This window comes from Medicago sativa, chromosome 7 (genome assembly GCF_051527215.1).
Source record: "Medicago sativa cultivar Bolivia chromosome 7, Bolivia_mono, whole genome shotgun sequence".
Lineage (NCBI taxonomy): Eukaryota > Viridiplantae > Streptophyta > Magnoliopsida > Fabales > Fabaceae > Medicago > Medicago sativa.
Window position 1 is genome coordinate 32,373,493 of NC_140755.1, and position 20,459 is coordinate 32,393,951.

Genomic DNA, 20,459 nt, shown 5'->3' on the forward strand with positions numbered 1-20,459 from the left:
GGACAAATCCGTCAGTAATTAGTGAGGGATTCTTGTTCCCTCTCTAATAGTGAGGGACTATTCCATCAATTTTTACCAATATTTCCGTAAGTAATTAATGACGGATTGGTTTTCCCTCTCAAATTGTGAAGGCATATAACATTAATTGTGATGAACCTGAATTCCCTCACTAATTGAAACAGAAATTTACATCACTGATGTAATGTTCAATTTCCTACCAGATTTCATTAATTAATTATATTCATATTCTTAATCTCTCCATCAAGTTCAGGTAGCCACTTAAACTTCCTCTACAATATAAAAAATATAGGTTAATAATAGAATAAAGCAATATATTGAGAATAATCTACATGAAAAAAAATAAATATAACTAGTAAGATACGTAAATATTCATGAATACTTTCATACATTAAACTCTCTAAACCACATTGCAATCACACTATGTCTCCCTTTTTTTTTTTCTTCAGCCTTTAGTTCTCCATATGTTGTCCAACATCCATCAAACTTTTGCTTCATAATTTTTGTTATTGCACGTGTAGGCGCAATAGGAGGGTCAAACCTATTAAAACAATATTGAAGAAATTGTAAGATACGAGTATGATATATTTAAAATTAAAGGACAAAAAGTAATAAAAGCATACGTGCTCTCAGGTCCTGGACGAATCCAAATACGCTCATCAAGAGGGTCCTCACTCCCAATGTTTGGAGATGAATCCATATCATTTGATGATACATGTGGATCAGCAGCAGATGCATTAGATGATGGAATTTGTGGCAAGCTTGTTGATTGAGAAATGGGAGGGCTAGGAGTAGAGTGGGGAACTTGTGTATTTGTTGTTGTATGAGAAGTGGAAGGATTTGTTGCTTGCCCAACAATTGAGTGTGATGGAGTAGTGGCAGCCATACCTCTCCCAGATGAAAGTGTGGTACCCCTAACCCCTCTACCTCTACTGATACCTCTACCAGTACCTCTTCCTCCACCCGCCAGAGTATCATTTCCTGCCATCTATATATACATATAAAAAACATATATTTGATTAACACATAAAAATCTGGACACATCTAAAAAACATATAACGCGGATGGCAGATCAAAATAATAGAAGCACAAATCAACATTTACCGGTGTGTTTAACTCTTGAATTAACTCTTAAAATTGCAACGTATGATTGATCGTAGAGAAACACAGACTTTGGAAGATATATTTCAACATGTTAAGATAATATTAATTGTATGTCAAAATGAATCAAACAAATAGGTGTGTTTAAATTAAAAGGTTTGTCTAGGATAGACTTTCTAAACAATGGTCTAAATGTAAATTTTTATTCACTTTTAGTAAAAATAAAATAAAATTAATAATAATAAAAAGGAAGAAAAGATCGCACACTAACATTTGCTTGAAAGTTGGACTAAGAAAAAACATAAAATGTCTTTAGTGAATAACAACTCAAATGGAGCTTTACCAATTGGCCAAAACACACCAGCCTGAGATTTCTCACTCATAATACAACACCACTACACACTTGACACAATAAAAAAACAATTAACTTTAATCTTTCAAGGAGGAGCCATCACACATTTTCCATGACAATAAGCCGAACACAACAAATCCGGATTAGTGAATCATCAAGATGTGTTATACCAATCTGGAAAAACAAATTAAACATGACAATAACAATGTTGCATTTCAATGTTGGATTGCACAGATATACAGCAGCACCCCCATTATATTCACACCACGATACAAAATCACAACAGCAAGATGCTCCAGGGTATAATTAGAAAAAGCTCATGCATAACTTTATCACTGCATGTAGCTAGCTTGTGCAAATAGAAGGAGACAAATTAAGAATTGTGCAGCACATGAAATTATAAAGGCAACATATGCTCTACCAAAATGTTGGAAGATTAAGGCAAAAAAACCATTTCTTTGGAGCTAGGAAGCATGCAAAACAAACAAATAAGTATCAGAAAAATGAAATAGAGAAGGAGATTGAGGACTGTTTGAAGATCTTCTCTCAAACCAATAGCTAGATTTACCAAATTATAGCTGAACAATCCCAAAATGTCCGAGAACAATCCCCGACCCCTACACCAACAGAAAAAACAGCAGCCCCTATATATAGCAGCAAAAACTAACGACAACAACAACACATTTTGCAGTTGCTACACATTTAGCATATATAAACTCACAAACATACAACGTGTTCTACATCAAATTCAATCAATGCAAAATGGTCAATATGTGTTCATTATCTTTTAATCAATCAATATGAAAAATTAGTAAGTGCTAAAAACCATGATGCTAAAAATACTCTCTTTTTTCTTATACTTTGTGACAACAGCCTATCATCACATGAACTATGAAAGTAACCATTGTGTCATCGTTTGTAAAAGACATTCTATCTAATTATGAGTGAAAAATGAGACACATTTATAAGGCATCATGACTATATATGCAACAAAGTCCCATAATTCTCAAGGACAAAATCCACTTATTTCTAAAACTCTGCAGAATAATAGAAGAATAAAGTTTCAAACTTTGCAAACCCCTTTCATGAGACAAAAGTTTCTTATTCAATAGTGGACAAAACATATCAAAAAAAGGAATGGAAAATAAGTTTCTTATTCAATAGTGGACAAAACAGATCAAAACAGATCCATAATGTGGATTTAACTCCACAAGTTTTCTTATAAAATTGGAAAATAAGTTAATGTACCCTCACAGTCAATAAGTTGGGAAACTGGACTGCTACAGCAACCTTCTAAAGCTATAGACAGAGTTGAATTTAACTTTATCTTTTGTAAAGCATTAAAAATAAAAATTTATGAACCTGGTAGTGTCTTGTACAACCAATATTGAACAAAATCAAAAGATAAATAATCTCAGTCTTCAACAACAATCATTCAAACTACAAAATTAAAAATTAAAAATTAATAACAAACAAAATAAGGAAGGGCTTCGATTTACCTTACCTGTTTCAGAGCAACTTCACTTTTGGATTCAGAAATGTGAGTGAGTTCACTGTAAAACCCCACAAAACCCAAATCAGATTACGATAAAATATAAAATAAATAAATAAATAAATAAACTCTGATATTTACAAAGAGATTACCGTGAGTTTTGAGAGAAGGTCAGATTTGAGGGAACGATTTTGGAAGCAGGTAGGAGATTTGATTTTCAGAGTAAGGTTCGATTTTGGGACTGAGAATCGATTTGAGGTTTGATTTTGGGACCAAAATTCGATTTGAGGTTCGATTTGGTGAAGTATCAGTGTAGATTTAGGTTTGATTTGAGGATTTGAGGAAGAATCAGTGTAGAGGAAGGAATTGAGGATTTGAGGATTTGAGAATCGATTGGAAGCTGTTTGGAGTGCATTTTGGAGTTCATAAGCTCTTTGAGGAAGGAGTTATGAGTTTAGAGGAAAAATTTGGGGGAAAATTTGGTTTTAGGGTTTGTGAAAAAAAAAGGGGAATGTTTTGGTATAGAGGAGGGAAAGCCAAAACGTGAAATAATTAGGGGGGATGATTCAGTTCTGGCGCTAATATCAATAAATTATTTGTGAGGGATTAATTTCCTCACCAACCATATAATTGATATTAGTGATGGTTTTAGTGAGGGAATCATCAGAGAAGGATTATTTCCATCTCGAAATCCGTGACTAACGTTTAACTCATCAAATTTGTGAGGGATTTAGTGACGGATATTTTGTCAGGTATTTTTTGTAAGGGATGTTTAAACCATTCCCTCACTAATAATTGGCAATTCAACTTTTTGTGTTTAATACCGAAATCCGTCCCTAAATCCGTCACAATTAGTTACGGAATTTTGTCCCTCTCTAAAATCCCTCTCTAATTTGCGTTTTTCTAGTAGTGATCCTTTATATGTATTCCGCGGCGAAGCCGCGCTACCCGTGCTATAGCACAGGTCTCTCGACTAGTTAGTTAAGAAAACTATTATTCGTCAAATATCGTACTCAATCTTCCGTACTAAATAGCAGCGCTGATTTATAAATAATAAATATGTATTATGTGTATGAATTATTTTTTTTGAATGTGTATGAATTTTTTATATTCAACCGTAATTATGATTTTTTTTATTAAGAAAAGATGTTTATAACATTTTATTAATAATTATATCAGTAATACAATTATTGATATGAAAATAAATAGTGAAACTAGTTGATAACTGTCGCGTCATTTTTCGGACGGTCAAAGGCCATTTGATTGACGTTTGACTCACTTTTGATTTCACGACTGAACATTTAATTCTTTTCAACAGAAAGTGGAAAAAGGTTCAAATACCACATTTTTTAGGGATTAAGGGTTCGGGGGTTCGTTATATTTAGGGAAGGTGTTAAACACCCAAAATATTCGTAGTACTCTACGAGAACCTCTTGATTTTATTTAACTTTTGTGCTATAAACTTGCTTGCTTTAAAAAATGAAATTTGCAATGATGAAAGAAAATAGAGACCTAATTTATCTACATTTTTATTGATTTGAAAGGACGCATGTCCTTTGCCTACGTACCCGTGAGGGATCAAAACCTCGTAATTCGGGGAAGAAATTGACGTTTGATTGGTTTTTATGTTTTTTTTTATGAGTTTTGAAAAGGGTTTGAAATAAAGAGCCAAGTGGCAAATTGGATTTGTTTGTATTTTTTATATTAAAAGAAAATAGACTCAAAGTAGAATTAGAATTGATTTGAAATTTGATTAAGAAAGAAAATAGAGAGAACGATCACTTGATTGAAAATCAAGGTTTATCATGAAAATATTTTTGTGTTTTTTGGTTATTTGCATGTTTTAGTTGTTTTTGAATAATAAATGGAAATTAAACTAACGGAGCAATAAAATTAAAAGCGGATTTTTGTAGTGACGTTGGATCACCACAAAATCCCTAATCTAATTTTTTTGTATTTTTTGATATATATAAAGCGGTAATGAAATAAAAGACACACACACACACACACACACACACACACACACACACACACACACACACACACACACACACTTTTTCTCATTTATATTGTACATTGGCCCTAAATACATTCTATATCAAATGCAATAAAAATAAATGACGAAGAAATAAATATGCATGAATAAAAAAATGCTGAATTTGAACTGATAAAGAAATAATAAGAAAAGAAAAATGCAAAAAAAAGAAAGAGGGTTTTTTATTATTGTGCTTGACAAGAGTTTCATCTTGCTCCTACGTATCTCCAGGTGCGATGGAGAAATCAAAGCTACGTAGTTCTAGGCAGAAAATGTTTTTGTGTTGATTGAGTTTTATTTATGAGAATGATTTAGTCGTGCTTGGGCGAAAAGTTTGGTTAAAAAAAGGGACGGATTTGCATTTGGGCGATATCATCATGCATTTGGGCGATATCATCAGTTTGAGAAAAAATTTTAAACGCGCGTGGGCGTGAAAAGAAGATTTGCTTAAAAAAGAGGGGGCGGATTCGCACTTGGGCGATGGCATCCGTTTGAGAAAAAACTTTAAACGCGCGTGGGCGTGAAAAGAAGATTTGCTTTATGTTAGTTCAACAAAATAAATAGTATTTTATATATATAGGACCATAACATTCTGGAGAATAATTAAAGTAAACAAAAATATAATATTAACAGTTAATTTAGGACCAGAGCACTCTGGATTAATTTAATTAACAAGAAGCAGATTGTTCTGGAGAATAATTAAATTAAACAAAAAATATAATATTAACAGTTAATTTAGGACCAGAGCACTCTGGATTAATTTAATTAACAAGGACTAAATTGTTCTGGAGAATAATTAAATTAAACAAAATATAATATTAACAGTTAATTAGGACCAGAGCACTCTGGATCGAGGTGTGTATTTTAGTGTAAAATAAATGAAAAGATAGAGAGAGAGAGAGAGAGAGAGAGAGAGAGAGAGAGAGAGAGAGAGAGAGAGAGAGAGAGAGAGAGAGAGAGAGCACGAAAGGAAGAAGAGAAAAGGAAAAGAAGGAGGAAAGAAAGAAAAAAAAAGAGATGATATACCTTTCTGGGGAGAGTAGAAGGAAGAAAAAAGGAAAAAAAAGGGTTGTTTTGTTGGATTTTTTTAGTTTGTTTTGGTAATGATGGTGTGTTGTTTTTTTGTTTGATTTTTGTTTGTTTGTTGATGGTGATGAGAAAGAAAAAGGCTTTGTTGAGATTGTTGAGGAGCTTTATGAATACTTCTTTGAATATTCACGTGAGAGAAAGAGTGGAATTCTTGTGTGTGTGTAAGCCCCTCCTATACCATTGAGGCATGCTTGTATTTATAGAGGTGAAAGACTTGGAGCTTCACAGACAAAAACAGCTGCGTTTTCCTTGCTAAAAACAGCCCATGTGCGCTTATGTTTTTGTTGCTTGGTGCACAAGAATGAGAAAAATGTGAATTTTGTTCACGCAGAACGTTCTCCAGAACGTTCTGGAACTTCCAATTTGCAAAGAGAAAAGGTTGACACGTGAATGCAAGCTGTGGAAGTTTGGAGGCCACTTGTTTACAGCTGTTTGGGACTTCTTTGAGAGCTACAAGTGCTGTCTTTTGTTGCTTGGAGAGCAAGAATGTCCAAGTTGTAAAATTTCCACATGGAGAATGTTCTTAAGAACGTTCTTGTTGTTCCTTTCCTTTTTGAGACAAACACACGTGATGAAAACAGCTGTGATCTTGTGGCAACATGAGGGGACATGATGATGTCATTCTTATCCCTTTGAAGTTCGACCAGAATGTTCTCAAGAACATTCTTTTAGTTCCATGCACTTTTGAAGCAAAACGTGTGGTGTTGTGCAGCTGTAATCTAGTGGCATACTTGATGGGACATAATGAGGTCACTTTGTTTCACTTGTAGTACGACCAGAACGTTCTGGAAAATGTTCTGGTAGACCATTCTTGATTTCATCTTATGCCTCTCTTCCGAATTTTTTTATTGAAAAGGCTGGGACCGGTCGGGGTTAAAGGACACGTGTCTGTGCTATCTTAGGTCAAAAATTGGGGTATGACAATAACACGACTTCTTCAGCTAAAGCATGAGCTTCTGCATTTGCTTGTCACCTGTTGAACTTCACCCGAGGGTTTGTGAATTGTGAATGAAAGAGTTTATAGCACTCTGATATGAAACGACCAAATTCTGAAACATCATATTTGTTGGAGTAAAAAGCGTCATTTGTTGTTTTAGAATCCAGCACAAAGTCGGCATTGTCCATCTGCATGTCACTTAATCATCTTATAGCATTAAACAAACCTAAAGCTTCACCAACATGAACATAACATAAAGGAGAGAAATAGATACTATAAAGTTTCTATTTTATGTGACATGTTCACATATGCATTTAGCAAGAGAGATTTTTACAAGTTTTTCGGTGGTTTCATTCATATATTGTATGTGATAGGACCAAAAAAATATGGATATTGAGCTACCGAGAAGGACTCTCAATTCCCTATTATACCAGAAACAAAAGCTATAAGAGACTAGGAAATAAAAATGGATTAAATTCATACTATTTATGGACATGAGAAAATAACAAAATTTGATAACCCCTTGTTAAGAAGACACATTATCAAATTAAAGTACAACAACAATGTTAAGTTCGTAAGAGAGGATTTTATCTATTTTAAGAGACCTTTGAGGAGATTAGTGTCAAATGCAAAATTAGAAGGATGTTTAATGGTTTAGTAAATGGTTAAGTTGATAAGGATCTATTGTACAAAATAGAGGGGGTGTTTGTGTCATTTAAAGAGACCTGGGGGAGGTAAGTGTATTTTTCCTTTAAAAAAAACGTGATCGATTCCCTTAAAAACATCGATGCCCGTCTATCCGCTAGTGACACATAAGGAGATCACCAAGCTTAAGCCAGTAAATTGTGAGAGAATATATGACACAACCATTCCCTAATCCAGTTGCATTTCAGAATAAGATTATTTTCTCTTAATTCTAGATGGGGTTCCTGGGTTAATTTTCCCAGCCCGCGGTATTCATTTGAACAAAGAACTCACTGAAACACAAATCCTTCAACCTAGCTTCTGCAAAACTCATCATAGGATGGAAAAAAAAAAACATTAATAGAAAAACGACCAGTTTTGTACTAGCTTATGAATTTATAATGAGTTGTGTAAGATGCTGAAGAGATTACCGCAACAAATGTACTCTTGATTAATTAATGAATTATACGTAATCTATCAGATAAAATCGCAAAACCATGGTTGATGCCATTCACAAATGACAAAATATAGGAGTTCCACAAAGTTGAATAACAAAACATATATATTCAACTCTTCGTCTTGAAAATGACAATATACTATAGAATCATAAATTCTAAGGCCCTCCTAATACTCAAAGGAAATGACCAGTTTTATCTCAAGGTTCAAATGTCCATGTTTGCCACAACCCGCATCGCTGATTCTAACGACCAAGAAGAAATTTATAATCTTATCACAGCTTTTAGAGTTCAGATTCCCTTATGACAACCACATTGAGCTTAAAGAATTAAAAAAAAAAAACTAGATCCTCAAAAGACAAACGTGATTAAATCATATTTAGAGTAGAAATTAAATCACCAAATGAAAGCATAACAGTGAGAATATATGCCACATCCGATTGCAAATCAGTGCTCTACGTGCAACATATAAGAAATCTATGATTTGCCACTGCATTGGATATCATTTGACACAGGATTCTTATTCTTCTAAATCACAAATAACAAGAAAAGTGGCAAATTAACATAACAAAAGAGCGCCAGCCAGAATTCCTAATCCTCGGCGCGGACAAAATGATATACTCTAGAATCTTATATGCTTCAGTACTCATGCTCCTGATACAAAAACAGATAAATCCAACACTAGTATGACACACGATCAAAGGAAAAAAAAACTCCCCAATACCAAACAAACAGATTTGTAAAAAATGTCTGCAAAAAGATTCTTTGAAACAAAGTACTATATAATTTTCAAGATCTTGTGCTCTATATGAAATGACAATTTAAGCTTCCACCTAAGAGGAGTCTTTGATCACTGTACTGAAGAAGATATTGTTTTCGGAAAAGAATATCATCTCTCCCTATCCATTAGTCCCCAACGACACATAACCAAAACAATCAGCACCTGATCAAGATCACCAAATTATATTCCGAAAATGAAAGGGGAGTATAAGATAACCTCACCTTAACTAAGCTCCCACAAAGGAATCGAGAAGCGTGGATGCTGGAACGACTATATTGAAATGTAAAGAATTCATAACCTGAGATCACCAAATTAAAGCCTAGAAAATATATAACACAACCAACAAAATATTATGGTTCATGGGTCCTTGTTAAAATTTTCACAAAATAAAAACAATGCAATGCGATCAATTTGAAGTTAGATTGAGAAAGAATGATACATTTGTGGTACACCAAACCCATGTAACACATACCCTGTCAACACCAGATGAAAATGCACATAAAATCTATGATGTGACAAATTGGTTGTAGGAAAAAGAACTAAGAACAGAGAGAATAATAGCCTGATTCTTTAAACCATACAGATCAGCATACCAAAGAGAGCTGTCCGAACTTCTCCAAAATCTTGTAAATTTTTGCACTATCAGATACATATATGTAGGACAAATGCATGTAAGAAAAAAGTAGTACCAATGGTAAACATCAGTAAAAATCAGCAGAAAAGATATGAACCGATCTAATTCACAATCGAAGTAAGGTGTACAAAAATAAGAAGTGAGACTTGATACCGAACATAATGCCATTGTTTCAAGACACAGTAAACTATAAAAAAAAATTATAATAAAAGGGATCTAAAAGAATCCAGATTCAAGGGTACAATGAAGGGATTTGCCTTGGATGTATTGAGGGTTGCAAGGATCAAGGTACGAAAGAGGCTGCGTTTTTGTTCAATCAACAGTCACTACCTTTGCCACCTAGTGCCGCAGAGACCTCAAATATGCGGAGGAGGTTGTTGAAGATGAAATCAGGGAATATGGCGAGAAGCCAAACCAATGAAATGCTATGTGGCCTAAAGATTATGAGAATGGTACTAGTTCTAGTTCTGGTTGGATGGTGGAGGGTGATCCTAATCTTTCCAAAGAAAAGCTGTGGAGGCCGTTGACCTGGAAAGTGAATATTCCTGCTGCAATTCTGAACCATTATCAGTATGATTGCATTTTCCTTTTATTTTTTTATCTCCCAATGGTTGAATTTTTTGGATCCCATTTTCTCATTGTTTTGTCGATGAAATATTTCCATATGATGATAGTCTTAAATCTAGTTGGAGCCTCTAATATCTGATATTCAATTGGAATTTGATGCTTTCAGGTTTTAGTAAGTAAGTTTCTCAAAGAAAAACTTTTTATGAACAATGACAATTCTTTTTTTTTTTTTTTTCCTTCAGGAAATTTATTTTAAAACATATCAATTATACGTTAAGTCACATGTTCCATTTCATTTTGTTTTTCTTATCTTTTGATTCATCATTTTTTACCATTTCCTTCTATTGATTTTAATTAGTTCTATTTTCCTAGTTGTTGCTGGTTTTCTTGTCTGAATTTGGACAATTTTTTTTTTATTTTTTCAACATCTAGGCTCGTAATATTAGTTCGGATGGTGCTTCTCGTTTTCTTCCTAAAGTGGAGGGTGTGAACTTTGAATGACCATGCAATGTGGCTATGGGGAATGTATGTTGTTTTTGAAACCTGGTTTGCAAACTCCTGCCTTCTTGATCAGCTCCATAAACTCTTTCCGGTAAACTGTGTTGCTAATCATGACGTTTTGAAAGAGAAGTTTGAAACTCTTGATCCAACCAAACCAACCGGAAAATCTGATCTTCTGGGAATTGATATGTTTTTGTCGACTGCAGATCCGGAGAAAGAGTCACCTCTAGTTATTGCGAATACTATTATTTCTATCCCCACTGCTAATTATCCAGTTGATAAACTTTCTTGTTATGTCTCCGACGACGGCAAGTCGATTCTTATTTTCAAGGCCATGGGACAGGCAACAAGTTTTGCTCCAGAAGCACAACATTGACCTAAGGAACCCTGAATCATATTTTAGTCTGAAAAGAGGTCCCTACAAGAACAAAGTACATTCATACTTTATTAAGGACTGCATTAATCCAAGCCTTGAATCCCTCATACTCGCGTTTTATCTTCCTGCGGTCCTTAACAAAGTATAAACGTACTTTGTTCTTGTAGGGATATCTCTTCAAACTAAAATATGATTTGGGGTTCCTTAGGTCAAAGTTGTGCTAAATTTTTTTGCATGTGCCATGGCCTCAAAAGTAAGAAGCAACCCGCAGTCGTCAAAGACATAACAAGAAAGTTTATCAACATGATAATGAGCAGGGAGTATAGAAAGAATAATATTCTCAGTAACAAGATGCAGGGCCGGCCCATAGCCCGTCGAGGCTGGGCTATGGCACTGGGCCTCGACTTTTTGGGGGCCCAAAATACTTTTTTTTTGTTTTGAAGGACACTCAAATAATTGTTATATAGAATGGAAGCGAAAACATTTCAAGCTATTTAATGTGCTTCAGTGGCGTGGATGTGTGTCTGTGACTAAAGGGACTTCGGTTCAAGTCTCACCAAAGCTCACTTTTTTTGTGCACTTTTTCTTTATATCTTTATTTGTGCACTTTTTCTTTATATCTTTATAGTGTCTTGTTTATTTTTTTGGGCCCAAAATTTAAATTTTTGTACATCTCTCAAAAGATTAAAACCGGGCCTACAAATTAGTTGAGACGGCCCTGACAAGATGTGACTCTTTCTTTCTCCGGATCTGCAGTCGACACCAACATATCAATTTCTGGAGGATCAAATTTGCTGTTTGGCTCGCTGGACTAGGAGTTTCAAACTTCTCTTTCAAAATGTCAAGATCAGCAACACGGTTCATTGGAAAGAGTTTAGGGAGCTGATCAAGAAGCTGGGAGTATGAAAACCAAGTTGATAAGAATCAATGATTGACATTTTAAAGTTGAAACCAAAAGAATTTACTAGAGATCACCAAATCAAAACTTTAGGCTATATGCTATGAAGGCCGCACAAAAAGCAAGTTGAAAATTCAATTAGTATGTCTAACAACCAAATCGCAAAATCAAAAGTAACAGTATCAACATAGTTTATATCTATGCTTTTTTTGTATCAAGGACTACTAATACATAAATAGTAACAAATCATTAAAATAAGAACAACAAACACCAAGATCAAAACTCAGAATCAAGAAACCGAAATAATCAACCAGAAAAGAATAAGAATGCGTTACATGAAGATTAAAAACAAGAAGAGGAAAATGCTTTCATAATGAATAAAGAAATATTGAAAATGAAAAGAGTTTAATAGAAATCACCAAATCAAAACATAAAAGGCTCCATACCATGAAGACAATTATTAGTTTGACAAACCATACTGCTGCAGCCAGAAAAACAAGATCAAAATTCAATTTGTATGCCTTTGCTATCAAAGCCCGGAAATAGAAATAATAAATAGAGACTCACTGGAGTTGTTCTCCTTGTCTGTTGTATCAAAACGCTTTAGATATCAAGACTTCCCAACTCGCTGCAAAACGGATAAATCGATATCTCGATTATCAAATGAAGAATTATATCCAAAATATAAACAAATAAATTCTGATAACCGGTCCTTAAAAGAAACTCGAGATTGCAAAATGTCAAGAAACTCGTTCTTATCTATCTATGAGACGAAACTTGTTCTTATCCGTAATGTTATGAGATGAAACTTGTTCTTATCCGTAATGTCAAGAAACAAGAATTGCAAAATGTTCTAGGCATCGAGAGTTCGGCTCACTACAAAATGGATAAATGCATATATCGATTATCCAAATATGAAGAAGTATATCCAATAGTCCAAACAGTATACCAATGATTCTTGATAACCAATCCATACAAGAATAGTCAAGAGAACTTTGAAACTCTTAATAGTGCAATCCGAAAATAGCATATCAAAATGCAAATCCATAATTCACAATTCAACTAAGGGTGAGAATCATGAATCAAGTTTCAAAAACATTACCATTATCCAAAACTCAATCGGAAACACCTTAAAATAGAAAAAAAAATGATAGAACTATTCAATGTAGAAAATCGATTTATCTATCTAGAGCCGTTGTTCTCCGTTCTTGTTTGTTGTACACTTCTCAAATCGCTGCAAAAACTGAAAACATCTCGCAATTATCAAATGAAGAATTATATCGAAAATTTATTCAAATTCTTGATATTGAATGAAGCATGCGAATTAGATGTGTCCCGGTAGCCAACACCGATAGCAACAATGACACGTATAATTCTACAAAATTATGTCAATTATTATTGGTGTAAGCGTGTCAGTGTCAGTGTTTGTGTCCATACTTCATTATTTATTTAAAAATTGAGAAAAGCATATACCTAAAGATCTCGTTTATAGTAAACCATGAAAATAAGCAAACAATCTGTCTAACGGATCAATAAATCAAATCTCAGAATCAATAAATCAAATCTTACAACTATCCATTGTAACATGATATGAATAACAATATCCAAAAACTATACAAGCAATTGTCGTTGTCGATGATACATAAAAGAAGATTGATTCAAAAGAAGTGTGAAATTCTTGATAAACACATAGCAGTGGATAAAAAAGAAAAAACAAGAATAGCGAACCCTAAAATCGAATGAACGTAGGGATACAGAACGTGCTATTTTGGATGTTTATATATAGAAGGTGGGATTAGGTTTGACGCGTTTTCTAAATAAGACGTGTGGTAAGAAAACAGTTGGACGTCGTTGACGGTTTGTGTACCCACTTAAAATATTCACGCTATCTCTTTTTTTTTTTTGTGGCCGGGGTTCGAACCCCGGACCTTGCATATTTTATGCATTATCCATATCAACTGAGCTAAGCTCACGAGGACATTCACGCTATCTCTTGGTATAGTAAAACCATAAATAAATTTAGTAAAATAAAAAAAAATTGTACACAAAAAATAAAATATAAAAAAAAACCATGAATAAATTTATAATGGGGTAATAGTCATTTTGGTCCCTGAATGTGTAATGAATGGTCAAAATAGTCCTTCAATGTATCAAAACTTCAAAATGGTCCCTGATTGTGCACTTCTTTAGTCAAAATAGTTTCTGATGTTAAAATGTTTCATTAATATTGTCAGATTAGTCCTTCAATATCCTTATTATTATCATATCAGTCCTTATAAGTATATGTTTATTGTAATTTTAGTCTCTATATGAAAGAATTATTGTGAGCATTGAAAGATTATTTTAGTGTCAATGACTATTTTGAAATTTTGATGCATTGAGGGACCAAAGTGACTAATCATTACACATTTAAGGACCAAAGTGACTATTACCCCAATTTATAATAGTATAATTTTCTAACTTAATTAATTATTGGATTATATATGATTTTGGTCCTCGCAGATACAAATGTAATGTAGATGCTTCCTTTTTTTATACTTTGAATCGGCCTTGACATGTGTATTCGAGATGATGAATGTCGTTTTGTGCTGGCTAAAATCGAATGGTTGACTCCACTCCTTGATGTGGACTTAGGGGAGACTTTAAGCTTATTATCAGCGCTTCATTAGATGCTTGATTCCAAAACTGCGATGGCTAGTCTCTATGGTGGTAAAAGTGGCGTTTCTAATTATAATGCAGTGATTGATGATTGTCGACATAAGTTAGCTTCTGAATTAGTAACATCTGCTGTTAGGTTTATTTGGAAGCAAACAAACGAAGTCGCTCATAGTTACACTAGGGCGGCTCCGTATCATGCTAGTTTCCATATTGATATTTAAGATTCCATCGTGTATCTCTACTATTATTTTAAATGAAATGCAATAAGTTTCTTCTTGTAAAAAAATATGTTTTTGGTTCTTAAAATATACTAACTTTTCGTTTTAGTTAGTCTAAAATTTTTGTTATACTTATAATCTCTACTTTTGTTAGTTGTTCATCATTACTTTTGGTCCATTGTTTTTAATCAACTTATGTCTAACCTTCATATTGTTGCTCTATATGGCAAGGTGATACACGCTAGATGGGAGGTGAATAGGGTTTTAAAAGTTTATCGAATTTTTTAGCGAAAGTGATTTTCAAAAACAAAGATGACACTTGATTCAATGGCAATGACAAAAGTAATAAGACTATGCAATAATAATATGATTCACTAGGATTTGAGAGATTCAAAATCAAATCTTAATATAGTCTATTATTGATGAATCTCACACAAAGTACAAAACTAGACAAATCTCAAACCAAACCTAAGAGCAATTAAACAATTATACTAATGAACACAAGGTATATGTGTTTGATAAATTGACAATAGATTGAATTCAAATGTGATCAATGTAGATTAAGAGAAAGCCTAATTCAATGAATTAAGTCAAGTATAACAAGTTGAAACAAGATCACGTTCAATTTCTATTCTAACAATTTATCAAGCAAGCATATACACAATTAGCAAAATTAAAGAGGAAAGGGAAGAGAAACGACACAGAGATTTTATAGTAGTTCACCCTTTCTTCCTCGCTTGGGACTACGTCTACTCTTCTTGATGGAAAATGTCTCCACCAAGGGCTTCCACTAGAATATGAATGTTTGATTACAATGTGATTACAAGAATTCCTTCAAATTACCCTAGCTCCTCATTTCATATGCAACCACTCCCTCAATCTTCAAATACCCTTTGAAATTGGTGCTTCTTGATGTCCTCGAATCCTTAATCACCCGTGCAATCCTTGAAGCTCTTCACTCGAACCCTTCGTTGCTCCGTCCGGTGGTTGGATCCCTTTCAATACAAGAACTTTAGAAAGAAACCCCAATACCCTTGAAGGTGTGGAATGAAATTACTCAATTCACTTTAGATCCTTGATTCCCAATCAATATCCTTGAAAGCAATCAACTTACAATCTCTATAGAAGTCTAGCAATCTATGACTCAAAAGACCACAACGATTCTTAGAAAAAGTGTTTAATCTCAAGAACAAATGGACAATGAGGTTTGGAGACTCTAGAGAGAATAAATGCAAATGGTTCAGTAGTTAGGGTGTTAGGAGGATAAAAGTATATATAGAAAAGGGTGGCAAGTGCAATATATTGGCCAGAAACAACGTGTTGAATCGATCCACTTAATGTATGATTCGATTCAGACAACAAAACGACAAACAAGAAGAAGCATGAAGATTGATACGATTCAGTCCAGTATTGAATCGATTCAAGTTTCCCAGAATGAAAATTGATAGGATTCACTAATCATGTGAATCGAATCACTAAGACAAAAATCGAATCCAGAGAGAAACAATGATACAAATCAAAATAGTTTGAATCTAATCATGCATGATACGATTCACCAATATATGAATCGATTTGAAATTGCAAGGCACATGACAGAAGGATCTAGTGATACGATTCAAAACAATTTGAATCGAATCAAAATAATAGAAACTGACTTTTTCAAAATCAAAGATCATTTCAATGTGTGTATACTAAATCAGACACATGGAGCAAGTTGACACAAGGGAAGACATTACAACATCATCAAATGACATCTAATAAACACTATCACCTATCAACGACTCCAAACAAAGATGGACTCCAACCAAACATCATCAAAACAAGGACCTAAAGCTACATGGCTTCACATATTTTTTTAACGAAATTTTTCATAAATGTGTAGAATATTATGAAAATCTCTCAAAAAAAAAATTATAATTTTTTTAAGAAATTACATGAATTAAATATGAAATTTTAAGCACCAAAAACATAAAAATTCATGTTTTGTTATTACCCATTTGTGGAGCATTTATCCCAAAATGCGTGTACCCCATGCTGTTGACACATGGAAAGTAAAACCGAACAACAATCCTATCATAAACGTCTTAAATCAACCATTAAATGCTAACTACTCCCCCTCATATTTCAAGGGTGCCACTGCATTCGACACGGAACAACAAAGAAACCTTTTTCCAGAGTATTCGGAGGCGCCAAACACTTGAGGACACCTATGAACGAGCAACTCACACATTAAGACATTGTGCCATAAAGAAAACAATTGCTTGGGGGCAACTCTTCTGGACTTGCTAGAAAGCCAATCCAACGTTGACACGTGGACAAAGAGTCCTCCGGATCAAGACACGCCATCAGAGTCATAATAACTCCGGTGCACACCACCCTACTAAAGCACACCCCTGTGCATCCTACGCCATACACGCAACCTCCAACGACCCCCTAATGAGGTGCCGCATTTCACGGGAACAATTACCGTCTCCTTCCTCTATATAAGGGTGATTCCGCGTCACCCTCAAGGTACGATTCATTTCCCACATAATTTTACACATTCAACTTCATTTCCTACGCTAACATGAGCGATGGAGTGCTAACGTGTCTGCAGGCACCCTCCATTCCACCATGAAGACTTCGTCGCCACCGTCCATTACTGTTGCCTCCATCCGTCTCCATCGGACATATCATGTTGTATGTTAGCCAGTAACTAATTTAGAAAAGAAGTTAAGAAATAAACTAAAAAATACATGAATAATATTTATTAATTAAATATTTATTACAATCCATATTTAACACCAATATTTATACTTTGGCATTAGGAAAACAAATAAACAAACATTAAGAAACAAGAGTGTCCACGTAAAAATTCTAATTTAAATAAACATAACATGTAGCACTTATTTTGAAAAGATCTCTCCCTTATCATTAAATGCTTCTTTTTTTGAGATTAACCTTCAAGCCATGTTTCATGTGTAAGACAACAGAAAGACTTGGGATTATGGGATGATCTTCCACCACTTGAATGTGATAATTCAACAATATTGCTACAGCAACCATTTTCATCTCAATGAAGCTTATATCCTTACCCAAACAACTCCTTGGTCCAGCATTGAAAGCAATGAATTTGTAAGAGGGAACATGAACTATCCCTCCTTTCTGAGAAATCCACCTTTCTGGTTTAAATTCCAAGCAATCTTCTCCCCATATTTCCTCCACCCTTCCGACGGAGTATAGAGAATACACTATCATTGTGTTTGACTCAACCCTATGTCCACTAGGAAGCACATCAGGTTTCTGTGCAGATTTATGCTCAAAAGGTATCGGCGGATAAAGCCTCAAGGCTTCACATAAAGCTCCATGTAGGTAAACTAACTTGCTAAACCCTTTTGCTCCTAAATCTTTCCAATTATGTTCACTTGATGGTAAATTTTCTTTGATCTCTTCAAGAATCTTAGCTTCAATCAAAGGATGCGTCGCAACCAACCAGAAAAACCAAGTAAGGCCCGAGCTAATAGTATCTCTTCCAGCTGCAAGTAGATTAATTGATGTATCTCTCAAAAACTTGTCATCTATTAGATTTTCTCCATCTCCTACTTCATTCATAATGATATTTAGCAAGTCAAATTTTTGTTGTCCTTGCATTTCTCTTTTGGTTTTGATTTCTGAATACAACATTTCATCAATAAATTTATTATTCTTTATAAATTGTTTCTCTTCACCAACTTGAAACCAATTTTGCAGCTTCCACAAGAGTTTTGGCTTAAGATGCCTTATGAACAATGTGTCCTCCGCTAGTGTAAAGGCTCTCTCACATGGAATTTCAGGGAGATCAATAGAAAGACATTTAGGATCAAATCCTAATACCACAGAACATATGTTGTCAAAGGTTAACCTTTGAAAAATATCTTGCAAATCCACTTGCACCCCATTTTTAGAAGCATGGTCAAGAAATACAAGAAGATAGTTACAAATTTTTTTCTCAACGGTTTTTTGAATAAATACCTGAAAATTTTCCTGCTTGAAAATTGAGTGAAGTAGCTTTCTGTTGTACTTCCAAATATGTGAATCAGACCTAAAAATTCCTTCTCCAAGAACTTCAAAAATCTCTCTGAAATCGTTTCCTTTCCCGTAGTTTTCGAACTTTGTGCTTGTGATGTGTTGCACGTTCTTGGGATCACTGGTGCACACCATGTTCATATTTGTTAACCATGGTCCTTCAAAAAGGAATGTTCCTCCATTTTGTTTTAAAGTTATGTCTACATAACCGTGAATGTTGGATACGTTGTGTAAGAGACCAGGTAGCATTCCAAGCACAGGCCATTTTGTGATTGGTGTGTTTCTGTTGAGCCTCCAATAATGGATTGCAACGAAAACAAGAACTGCCCAAAATATTTTTCCAATGCCAAACACATACATTATCAATGTTACACTTTTTTATATATATATGTTTTCTATATGAATGAGATTTTTATTCTCCAATGACAAACACATGCATTTTTTTTATTGCCAATGGTGTGATGTTGTAACAAAGCTACGAAGCTATTTATAAAGCATTGTTTTGGTGATTATATGTTTCGCGTGTATTCAAATATGTTGGAAGTTGGAACTATATGACGAAATTAAATGGGCACCTACAATTTAATATGTAGCAATGACATGCATGGCTAGTGGGTCCTTTTTTATGTTTTTTTTTTTAATTTTTTTTTTCTACCACTACAATTTTATCTTAGCGAGTCATTCGCGAGAAACTTCCTCGCTACATATATCACTGCCGCAACGATTAAGATGAATAGTGAAATCAACATGTGTTCCGTCATTTGATGTGAGTTTCTTTTTTATAGTATAGGACCCACATTGATTTAACTCAATAAAAAAGTGATTGTTAGAGAGAATATTCAGAAGAGTGTTGCAAACACTACTCTTGATTATATATATTATTTTAACAAAATTTCATCGATCTAGTTCAATTATTTGATAATCAAATTTGTGCTTATATTACAACTTAAATTTTGGATATACAATACGATTTAGATATTGGATAAACCATCATTTTAATCTTTAAATGTGTGAGGTCCGATCATTATAGTTTTTAAATGTGTTGAAATTGTAAATGCAAATCTACATGTATCACACATTAATTCATCATTTTAGTCCTTAAAAATGTGTTCTTCTCATATATTTTTTAGGATAATTTGGCTTGCATGTGTCTGGGTTATTTGGAAGGAAAGAAACAATCGCATTTTCAAAAATGTGACTTCTGATTCGAGTACTCTTGTCGAGAAGGTCAAGCTGAATTCTTTTATGTGGCTGAAAGCATATCAGCCTTTTATTGGTTTTAGTTATCACGACTGGTGTCGCCACCCACTTCTATGCATGGGTGTTTCTATGTAATTTCATTATTTCTTCGCTTTTTTGGTCCTTGTTGACGAGGAACCAATTGTGACCTTGTAATTTGTGGAGTGGTTTTTCTAGCACGCCTTATGCTGGGGGACCACTGTTGGTTTAATATCATATTCCATTTTGATTTGTTCAAAAAAAAGTCATCAACTATATTTTTCGTTAGTCACTTTAATACATAAACTTATTAAAAAATAGGTGTTAGAGATGTGCTTATAATTTCTATACATTATTATGAGATTATGGTGACAACGTCTCATATATTTATAGATCATATT

The 20,459-nt window shown here is 34.0% G+C and overlaps 2 protein-coding genes across 2 annotated transcripts; both read right to left on the reverse strand.

The window, feature by feature from the left end:
* Positions 1-227: 227 nt before the first annotated feature.
* Positions 228-3,541, reverse strand: LOC146905693 (uncharacterized). The gene is made up of 5 exons (XM_085728610.1): positions 3,116-3,541; positions 2,971-3,024; positions 642-1,006; positions 409-559; positions 228-290 (listed from the first exon to the last, which is right to left on the reverse strand). The coding sequence occupies exons 3-5, from the start codon at positions 1,004-1,006 to the stop codon at positions 228-230; spliced, it is 579 nt and encodes a 192-aa protein (XP_085584736.1). The 5' UTR covers positions 2,971-3,024; positions 3,116-3,541.
* A 14,081-nt stretch (positions 3,542-17,622) lies between these two features.
* Positions 17,623-19,302, reverse strand: LOC146905694 (alkane hydroxylase MAH1-like). Its single transcript, XM_085727658.1, has one exon. It carries the CDS (start codon positions 19,198-19,200, stop codon positions 17,710-17,712), a length of 1,491 nt encoding a protein of 496 aa, XP_085583784.1. The 5' UTR covers positions 19,201-19,302; the 3' UTR covers positions 17,623-17,709.
* Between the last annotated feature and the right edge of the window lie 1,157 nt (positions 19,303-20,459).